Source organism: Solanum lycopersicum, chromosome 4, assembly GCF_036512215.1.
Source record: "Solanum lycopersicum chromosome 4, SLM_r2.1".
In the NCBI taxonomy this organism is placed as follows: domain Eukaryota; kingdom Viridiplantae; phylum Streptophyta; class Magnoliopsida; order Solanales; family Solanaceae; genus Solanum; species Solanum lycopersicum.
The window spans coordinates 43,346,084-43,356,718 of NC_090803.1; the positions used below are offsets into that span (position 1 = coordinate 43,346,084).

At 31.2% G+C, this 10,635-nt stretch overlaps 1 protein-coding gene across 1 annotated transcript; it reads left to right on the forward strand.

The window, feature by feature from the left end:
• Positions 1–526: 526 nt before the first annotated feature.
• Positions 527–9,326, forward strand: LOC104647088 (F-box/FBD/LRR-repeat protein At1g13570-like). The gene is made up of 5 exons (XM_069296720.1): positions 527–887; positions 1,093–1,145; positions 1,253–1,444; positions 3,247–3,408; positions 9,243–9,326. The coding sequence occupies exons 1-5, from the start codon at positions 527–529 to the stop codon at positions 9,324–9,326; spliced, it is 852 nt and encodes a 283-aa protein (XP_069152821.1).
• Positions 9,327–10,635: the final 1,309 nt, after the last annotated feature.

A 10,635-nucleotide genomic window follows, 5' to 3' on the forward strand; every position in this document is an offset into this window, starting at 1 on the left:
GACACCTTTAGTGCTAAAGGAAGTGTTAAGTATTATCTATTCATTTATAATGTTACAACAAACACATGTCATTCCTATAGTAGTTTGCTGTAAGCACTCATTACTATAAATTTCTAGTACAACAAGTATAACATCACTAATTTAAACGTCTAAGTTTTTTTCAAATTCTATACAAAAATACTTTATATCTGTTTGATTTAACCTAAGCCAAACAAATTTACATCAAGAGTTGCAGATTAAAGAAATCAATGCAAATGTCAACTACAAATAATTTCTTTAGCATTTTTTAAACATGGAAAAAGGTTACATTTGCCTCCGATTATGTACCTTTTCTTTTAATCTTAGAGTTGTGACATGATTGTTTGTTGTTCATGTAGTGTGTACCTTTACCTTACCTATCCTACTTTTGTTTACTTTCTACAGATTGTCATGCCTCTTGATTAACAAGGATTTAGTTTACCTTCTCCTGATTGACTTAGCAACCTTAATATTCATTTAATCAATGAATTTAAATTGTTCAGCATTGATGCATTTGTATTTCAAGGAATGTGAAATACAGCTTCCATGTTTCTTTAAGGGATTTAATAAGTTGATTAGGCTAATATTGAAATCTATCACGTTATCTTCTGATATGTTTGAAAGTTTGATCTCTAATTGCCCGTTGCTTGAGGATTTGGTGCTGAAAGACATACACAATCCGTACTTCATGAGTATTAACGCTCCGAAACTAAGGTCATTTGTCTTTCGTGGCGATCTACAATTGATACATCTTGAAAATGTCCCTGTTCTTTCCAATGTTCTGTATGCGCCTAGAGAATTAGTTCTGGATGACGAAGATGATTTTGTCAATATTTTTTGGTCTGTTCCATCTCTCCAGTGTTTCAGCTGTGATCTTTTTGAGCTAATGTTCCTTAATTTTACTTAATGGTAATGAATTTTCATGTGTGCTTTTTTTTTTGGAATTTCAGTCATCCTTATTTTTGGCACTATATTCGTAGGTCGATAATGGATCAACTAAAGTTATACCAACAAGGCTTCCATCAGTTCTTAACTGTCTGAAACGCCTATTTATGTCTTGGATTACTCTTGCAGTGTTCTTTGAGCTTTCGTTTGCTCTTTGCATAATACGGAGCTCTACAAATTTGGTAGAAATTAAAATTAAGGTTGTCACTAATGTTTATTTTTCTCTCTATCTTTTTCATTTTTTTATATTCGTATGTAATAATTGGATGGTTTTTTCTATTTTTCTTAGGAATGTATCCTTAGTGATGGAGATTATTTCGAATGTGTGCCCCAGGAGGTTGTTGATGAGATTCCTGCAAGCTTTTCGGATATCACATTTAACCATATGAGGACAGTTATGTTTTATGATGTACTATTAGAAGAGGTTGAAATGCATCTAATCATGGTTTTATTGGCAAAGTCTCCAGCACTGGTGAAAATGGTAATCAAGCCTCGTGAAATGAAAACTAACAAATCTCTCAACGTACTCACGGAGATAACAAAGTTTCAACGGGCATCATCTAAAGTAAAAGCCGTGTATCTTATTGATTAGTATCGTTATCAAAATCCTTATTAATCTTTTGCTAAAATATTTTGGAAGTACAAACAGAAATGAGAATTTTAGTTGATGGAGTAGCAAGGCTGTGTTTTACTTTTGCTTTAATATACTATAAAGATTTTATCTGCTCGGAAACATAGAATTGTGACCCTGGATAAATTTTTTGAATACTCTTTTTTGGGAACAGAGATGGTTTTAAATTTCATGCTTGTTATTGATTTAAGACTTTGGTTGTTTATTTTGAAATTATGTTGTGTGTTGCAGAACTAACAAAGAGTTTGCACAACATTGTTGTTATTGATTCATCTCTAAAATAAGACATGGCTTTGGAAGTTGGAACTGTCACCGGCTAATTCAGGTAGAAAATGAAAAACACATGATGATTTACATATAAAACATGCAAAAGGAAAAAGAAAATGAAACTTTAAATGTGTCTTAATTATCTTTTCCTTAATTTTTTCTGCTACTATATATATTCTCTCTATTTTAATATTTGTGATGCATCTTAAATAAGATATTACATACTTTAACATGTAAGATGACCGTAAGATATACAAAATATTAAACAAGAAATTGTATATTACTTAGGAGTTAATATATAAACTTTTAGAATCATTAAGAAAAATGAAAAAGGAAGTTTTAGTTGTTAAATATGAAATTAAATTTGCTCTTTATTTCAGATGGGGCACAAAGGTCGATTTGATTTAGTTTTTAATTAGAGAAAACCTAAACTAACTATTTCATTTTATTAGTTCTAAAAACTAAATCAAATCATATAAAGTTGGATTTTTCAGTTTTGACTTTAGTTTTTTTTTATATAATTACACGGTGATTGAAAAAGAGATTAAATATATTTTCAAAATTTTCAAAAAATGATAAAATTCTCATAAATAAAAAATACTTTCAACATTCGTTACAAAATAAATTGTTAACTTCAAAACTGAAACTATAATAGTATAATTTAACTTTCATCCTCATACAAAATAAAATAATTTCAAAAGCTTGTCTCTTCAGTATCTTCCAACACCTTCATTTGAGAAGACAAACAGAGCAGACTGCTTCATATTCATCCTCTCTCAAGTTCTTCTTCTTCTTCTCTGTTAACACAAACTCTCTGCTTTTATGGTTCTTGTTCTATAGAATTTTGATATCAAGATTGCATTTTTATTTTTTGGGTATGCTTTAATATGATGAAATTGAAGTGGGGTTTGCCTAAAACTTTATGGGGTTAATGTTTTTCAAGGACATGGTGTTTTGGCAGGTGTAGGTCTATCATGGATGTGTTTCACTAATGGAGGAATGAGGATTTTCACTAGGTTGAAATTAGAATAATAAATTTCTATGTTTTGGATAACTAAAACAACACTTATTTTACTTGGATTTGATACACTTGAGCTTTTGGTCTTACGAAAACAATCTCTTTTTCAGTACTAATTGAAGTCAATATTTCTTTTGAATTTTTTTGGAAGTATAATCTCACTTTAAGGGATTTGATTAGTTAATTAGCTTAGCACTAATTGAAGTCAATATTTATTCTGAATTTTTTGGAAGTATAATCTCACACTGCCCGTTGCTTGAGCATTTGGTGCTGCAACACTACGCTATTACAAATCACATTGAAATTAGTGCTCCCAAGCTGAGGTCATTTATCTTCAATGGCAATATAAAGTCTTAATCTTTCTTAGAACTATTTTGAACATGCTCGCCGGGAGGCGGTTGATGATATTCCTGAAAGATTCTCAGATATGACATTTAATCACCTGAGGACAGTAAAGATTAATGATGTAACAGGAGTAGCAGCTGAAATGCATCTTATCAAGGTTTTATTGGCCATGTCTCCAACACTGGTCAGAATGATAACCAAGCCCTGTTAAACGGAAGATAAAAATCTTTTAAAGTACTTGCTGAGGTAACAAAATTTCAGCGTACATCATCTAAAGCAGAATTTGTGTATAGTGTAGATTAGAATCCATATTACATCGTTTTTTATCTTAACTAGTCTTTAATCAGATCATAACCTTTTGCTAAAATGTTTGAAATCGTAACAAGAATGTTGATACAACAGTAAGGCTGTTATTTTGCACTTGCCACTGTGAAAACCATCAGTTTGTGAACATAGGTGAATCTGGATGGATGTTTTTGATTAATTTGTTTTAATGTCTGTTCTTTGTATGATCTATGGGATGATGCTTTGGTTGGTTATTGATCTTTTTAATATATTCATTGTGGTCCTCATGGTCATTTTGCATTGTTTTTTATTTGATATGATTATGACATGAGTTGAGCGTAAATGGAATAGTGAGGATTCATATAATCGATTTCAACTAGTTGTTTTATGAGAGTTGACGACGTTGTTGACACATTGTTCTTAATAGTGAGAAAGAATAAAATTCGATCAAATCCCTTGATCTTAATGGTTAGCAAACAATATCCCTTCTGAATGGAAAATATAATACCTTTCTACAACATTTTTCAATGAGAATTATGATACAATATACATTATAAGCGGAAATTGAATTTCAACAATATTATTCTTACAAGATCAATGTTACAATTCCACATCCCAGAAAAATTATCACTAAAAACAGGAAAAGGGAAAAAAAAGGGGGTGGGGGTGGGGTCAGTTGTTTATAAATCTTTTTCCTATACAATCAAAACATATCCCATTCCTTTATGCAGCTTCCATATAATCATATATATACAAGCTCAATCGAACCCTACCACAGAAAAAAAGTCTGCTATATAAGTGGAGAAGAGTAAAGGGGCGGGTCTATCATCCACTGAGTTATGAACCGTGCACTATTGACCCTCGAGGACTTCTTGGTTATAAATAAAAAAGAACCAAAAAAACAAGCTCAATAACATCCAGCAATATTATTTGTGCATTCTATCTTAGATGCCCTTTTTTTTGTTTCATCTAATTGACTATCTTTTATAATCTAAAGCAGAAGTTGTATATCTTGTTGATTAGTATCGTTATCACAATCCTTCTTAATCTTTAGTTAAAATGTTTTGGAAGTACAAACAGAAACAAGACCTTTGGTTGATGGAGTAGTAAGGCTTTGTTTTGCCTTTTCTTTAAGATACTAAAAAGATTTTATCTTCTTGGAAACATAGAATTGTGAATGTTTTGAATATTCTGTTTGGTAACAGAGATGGTTTTTACATTCATGCTTGTTCTTAACTGATGTATGATTTGAGACTTTGGTTTTTTATTTCAAAGTTATGTTGTGTGTTGAATTCTCTTAGGGAGCTTGAATCATTGAGTGGAAACTTACTTTTTGGCTAGTAGGTATTTCTTTCCTGTTAAGGGATTAGTCCAAGTTAGATCAAGAAGTATTTATGTCGGACATGATTCGTCCTCATCTGTGAAGAAGAAACTCGATGAAGCATCATTCAATTTGGGGTTCTTGTGTTGATGTTTATTTTGGAGCATCATAATAAAAATTAGATATTAATGTGATTATAAATTATTTTATTAAAAATTAGAGTGAAAATATGTCGTTTTTATTTTATATTAGTTATTTGTTTTTCTCATTACAAAAAATCATAAATAAAAATGATAAATTTCATTAATTTGGACTTTAAGAATCTTTTTCTGAAGGTTTACAAACTTCATTACATTTACAAAATAAAAAAGGAATAATTTTAAGGATAGATCAGATCAAAATGATTGGAGGAATTATCTATAACAAAGTCAACAATTAATATAGGACTATGAAAAGACTTTCTTTTCGAAACAACCTAAAAAAAGAGTAAATATCACATAAATTAAGGGGAAAATAAAGTAAAAATTAATGTGATTATTTATTTAGAGAAATTGGCATGTATATTTAGTTACTGAAAATTTACTTTTATCTGTCCAATTTAATCCACTTAATTTTTTTTGCATGTGACATTTAATACCTCAAAATAGTTAAATTTGATTGTGTAGGCCAGTTACAAATTCAATTTCTGATGTTATGACTTTTTTAATTATAGGAAATCGTCATTTTTATGTATAAGAGATATAGAAAATACCAAGAGATATCATTTGTTCATTATTATAGACACAAAATCTGTACATTTTAACTATTTTTATGTAAGAACGAATCTAGAAGGAGCAAAGGTATATTCATTTGAATTTTCTTGACATCAAATTTATATGATGTATAAAAGATTTTTTTTGGTGCTTATATATAAATTTTAAATTCCTTAGTATAAATGTCTTTGCACATTGTAAGGCGTTTAAATTTCACTTCTTTAATTACCATTTTTTAGCTGACCATGAAAAATTTAGAGGTTTGTAGTAGTATGAATTTTTTATACATATTCATAAAATATTTTTATCAATAACATTATTGTGTACTAAAATATTTTAAAGTACTAATAAAATAATTAAACTTAGAAAAATTTGAGTTGAGTTGTCTCTTGACTCATAATCTGCGCAGTTTTGGCTCAATTCATATTGATCCAATCAAATTCAGTTCGGATTGGATCTTGACCCATTTGTTGTCTTGACTCATTATAAATGACCTAAAATTGATCCAATTTCCTTAATTACCGTCCCTAACAATGCCTAAGATTAAAATAGAAGAATAATCAATTAAACAAATGCACTTAAACAAGAAAAACTAATTAAAAACTACCAAATACTTATCCTGTTTTGGATAAGTCGCGATTTAACAGCACAAATGAAGATTAGCCATGAAATTCCTAATGTTACAACCAAATTGTAGATAGTCATGTGTGTTTACAATTTTTCTATGAAATAAAAAGATTAGCTATAAATAGTAATTATTTTTAGCATTCACTACAAATATTACTAATATGATAATTACATATCATAAATAAGTTGTACCATATAAGTTTTATTTTATTTTAATAATTAAATAGATTCTCCATTTCATTAGATTACATTTTGCACAACAAAAATAATAACATTTTCCGTGAAATCCTACAAATTGGTCCTTTTATAATCATTAGGGTTACTACCTCCACTCGATTCAATCACGAAAGTTACAGTAGCGTAAGATAGGTCAAAGGGACATTGATTTCGTTTTCTGCCTCAAATATGGTCGTTCAAAATTCTAGTATGTATATATATTAGTTTCTTTATTAGCATAAATATTTATGCTTTTACATGTCGTATCAAAGCCTGGAACTTGAAATAATGATTTTCACTCAAGAAGTAACTTTATCTTGTTATCACAGGCGAACCCACATTCATATGTGTGGGCGCATATACATCTATATCTATCTCTGACGAAAAAAAAAGATATAACTAACAGCGCACTCTTAATGAGTGTAGAGCTATCCTTTTCCTAGAGAAATTACCTACAAAACTAGAGTTTGAATCTCGCTAAAGCCCTAATTTCTTTTTAAGTTTATTGGTGCACATCAAGTCTTCACTTTTTAGCCCATTTTTGCTTGTTATAGACACAAAATTTTATATTCTATTATGACATAAGATTTTAGACAACCACTATTAAGATTGAAGAAAGGAAAATATTTTACAATAGGCATTTAATAAACTACAACAATATTTTTTTGATATATTTAATACATCATGTTAGAAATCTAACTAAAAGAAAGAGAATGATTCTTATTTAGTCCTAGAACCCACGAATTCCAAAAAGAAATAGTTATGGAAAAACATAATCAAGTTTTTAAGTATTAAATCTTTTTCAGGTGGCGTAGAGAGTGTTGAAAGCAAATGACAAGTAAAAAATATATTAGATAGTGTAGAAATCTCACAAAAGTATGTATAAATCAAGGATGTATTGATGATTATAATGTTGAGTTACAAACTTCTTAGATAGGAGAAGAGTCATATTCTAGTTATAGTAGGAGTCCTACTACAATACAAATAATTACATGAGTAGTAATTTATTACAGGTGAAATACATTATCTTAATCAACTCCTACAATGTTCAGTTTCTTAATCGTACAAAATTAGGATTTAGTAGTCTAATCCTAGTATGAATCTAACTCTAACTCGTCAGCTTGCTTCAATGGACTTGTTCCTTCGACGTGTTCCATTCACTCGTCAAGCTTTCTTCAACACTTCTCCTCAACCTAGTGAGTAGAGAAATTGTAACTCCTAGCTTACTGCAAAAACCAGAAAAAAAAACCTATTTTGTTAAGGCTTTGGTATGAATATCATCTAGTTGATCCTTAGACTTTACAAATTGAGTAAGAAGTTGTCCCCTGCCCCTTTCTCACGAACAAAATGATAGTCTAGTTCAACGTGTTTGGTTCTAGCATGCATAACTGGATTAACCGTCATGTAAAACACACTAAAATTATATTAATACAATGTAGGAACATATTGAAGGAACACTCCAATGTCATGAAGATGATATAAAATCCAAGTAATTTCTGCGGCAGTGGAGGCTAGTGCTCTATAATCAGCTTCAGCGCTCGATCGAGCTACTGTTCTATGTTTCTTCGAGGTATAAGAATAAAATTTGCACCTATGTAGATACTAAAACTTGTAGTTGTTCTCCTAGTTATTCTACAACCTCCCCAATCAGCATTCGAGTAGTCATACAACCTACATGGTGATTGTGAAATAATTCTAAGTCCAAAGTGTAGAGTACCTTTGATGTACTTGAGTATCATTTTTACTCCTTGAAAATGTTCAACGTTTGGGCTTTGCATAAATTGGATTGCTAAATTCACAACATGAGTGATATGAGGTCTTGTGAGGGTCAAATATTGAAGACTCCCTACTATCATTCTTTAAAATGATGCATATACAAAACTTCCCACAGCCTCATGCAAACCATGTTTTCTATCCAAATGAGTGGCTACAGCCTTTGCCAAAGTCATCTCTGTCTTTGCCAACATTTAATCACCATACTTGCTTTGGTTTAAGTGAATTCCACCATCGAAATAGTTCACCTCAATTCCTAAGAAGAAGTGTAAAGGGCCAAGATCTTTCATAGAAAACTTCTTTCCAAGTTGTAGAACAAACTCTTAAACATGAGATGAATACTTCCTGTGAAAATAATATCATCCAAATATAACAAAGAGAAATATTTTTCCTTTGTGAGTTTGCAAAGTAAATAGGGAAGGGTCAATCTTTCTACAAATAAAACCAAGGTGTAAGAGATGCATGTTAAACCTATAAAACAAGAGTCTTGTGGCTTGTTCAAGACCATACAATGCTTTTTTAAGTAGACATACATGCTGAGGATACTAGGGATCAATAAAACTAGGGTGTTGACTCATGTAAACCTCCTCTTGTAAGAAACCTTGTAGAAACACATTTTTGACTTCTACTTGTCTAAATTTCTACTTTGAACTGACAACAATGGATAGAACCACCTTAATAGTTGTAGCTTTAACTACAAAAATAAATATTTCTTCAAAATCTAGCCCTTCAAGATGCTAGAATCCCATTGCCACAAGTCTTGACTTATACCTGTCTATTGTCCCATCAACTTTTAATTTTGTCTTGAACACCCATTTTGATCCAACCAAGTTCTTATCACGAGATTTAGGCACAAAAATTTATGTCTTGTTAGTATGTAAAACACCAATTTCTTCTCGCATTGCTGCAAGCCAATAAGGTGATTTTAGTGCTTCCTTAGTAGTATTTGGTTTCTCACAATTTATGTGTTGCTGCTAGCAACAAGTAACAAGTGTCGTTCCTTCGCCTTGTTCCTGGTGATCATATGATGCCCTTGTGGTGCAGGAAGTACCTCAACTGTACAATAACCAAGATAGTGGACTGAAGTGTAGCATTGTCAAGTTGAAGGTCAACTTGTACTTAAACTAAAGTGGTTGTTTGATGATGATCATTGGTTGGACCTTCAAGAGCAATTTTTTCCTAACTGCTGCTGGCATATTAAAAATTTGCAGCTGGAGTTTCAATGTTTATTTATGGATCATCAAATTCAACTGCTTCTTCAACATCTAATATTGTGATTGAGAGGTCAATAATACTCTTATCATCAATGATTACATGAGGTGTAGCAGCATTATCACTAGTAATGGGCAAGCTAGCAACCTGTACTTCCCCTAAATCATAAATATCAGGTGTCTGCAGTTTAGAGAAAGATTCAACAAAAAGTAGCAAGGTGAGGTGAGACATCAATGTTAGTTTGATATTGCTTTGGAGACAAATAAGGTAATGTGTTTTCATCAAACACAACATGTCTGGATATGTAAACCCTCCTTGAAGCCTTTTTCTCTTGAATTGAAGTTATTATTTCCTCTTTTTTTGTGAGTAGTTTCCTCTTCCCCAGCCTCTTTGGGCAGAGAATGCATTGTTATTGTTTTGTTAAGGCACTTCTTCTTCCTCCTCCCTCATATGAAAACCCCTGAGAGCATTAACAAACTAATTAAAAGTAGAATGTGGTGTCCTAACTAGCATGACAGTCCTGAAGGTCTTGTAATTATGACCTAGACCTCTAGGAAAATTAAGCATTTTTTCTATCTTCATCTACAGACTTGTGAATGGTTGCAAAACCATCACATATGCCTTTGAATTCCTTAATTTATTCGTCAATTGTTTGTGTTCCTAGCCTCACACTTTGCAGTTGTTACTTTATTTGGAACTTCTTATCTTTGGATGCTTGAAAATATGTTTCTGCCAAGCATTCACACATCTCCTTGGCAGTTGAGCAGCCTACAATCAGGTACCATGATTTCTTCTGTCAAGGTGCCTTAAATCCAACTCCTTGTCTTAAGTTTAATGGAGCTGGACAAAATAAGATGATGAAGTGAAGAGGTCGAAAGAGTGTTGGTAAAATGGGCTATTGCACTTTGATAATTTGGTTGTTTTTTATTTTGATCTAATATGTTAAAGAGCGAAAAAACTTTATAGGTCAAATACCACTTATAAATCTCACAAAAGTATGTAGAAATCAAGGATGTATTGATTATTATAATGTTGAGTTACAATCTCCTTATATAGGAGAAGAGTCCTATTTTAGTTATACTAGGAATCCTACTACAATACATATAATTACATGAGTAGTATTGTATTACAAGTCAAATACATTATCCTAGTTGACTCCTATAATATTCAATAGCTTAGTCGTATGTAACTTAAGGTTTAGTAGTCTAATCCTAGTACGAGTCTA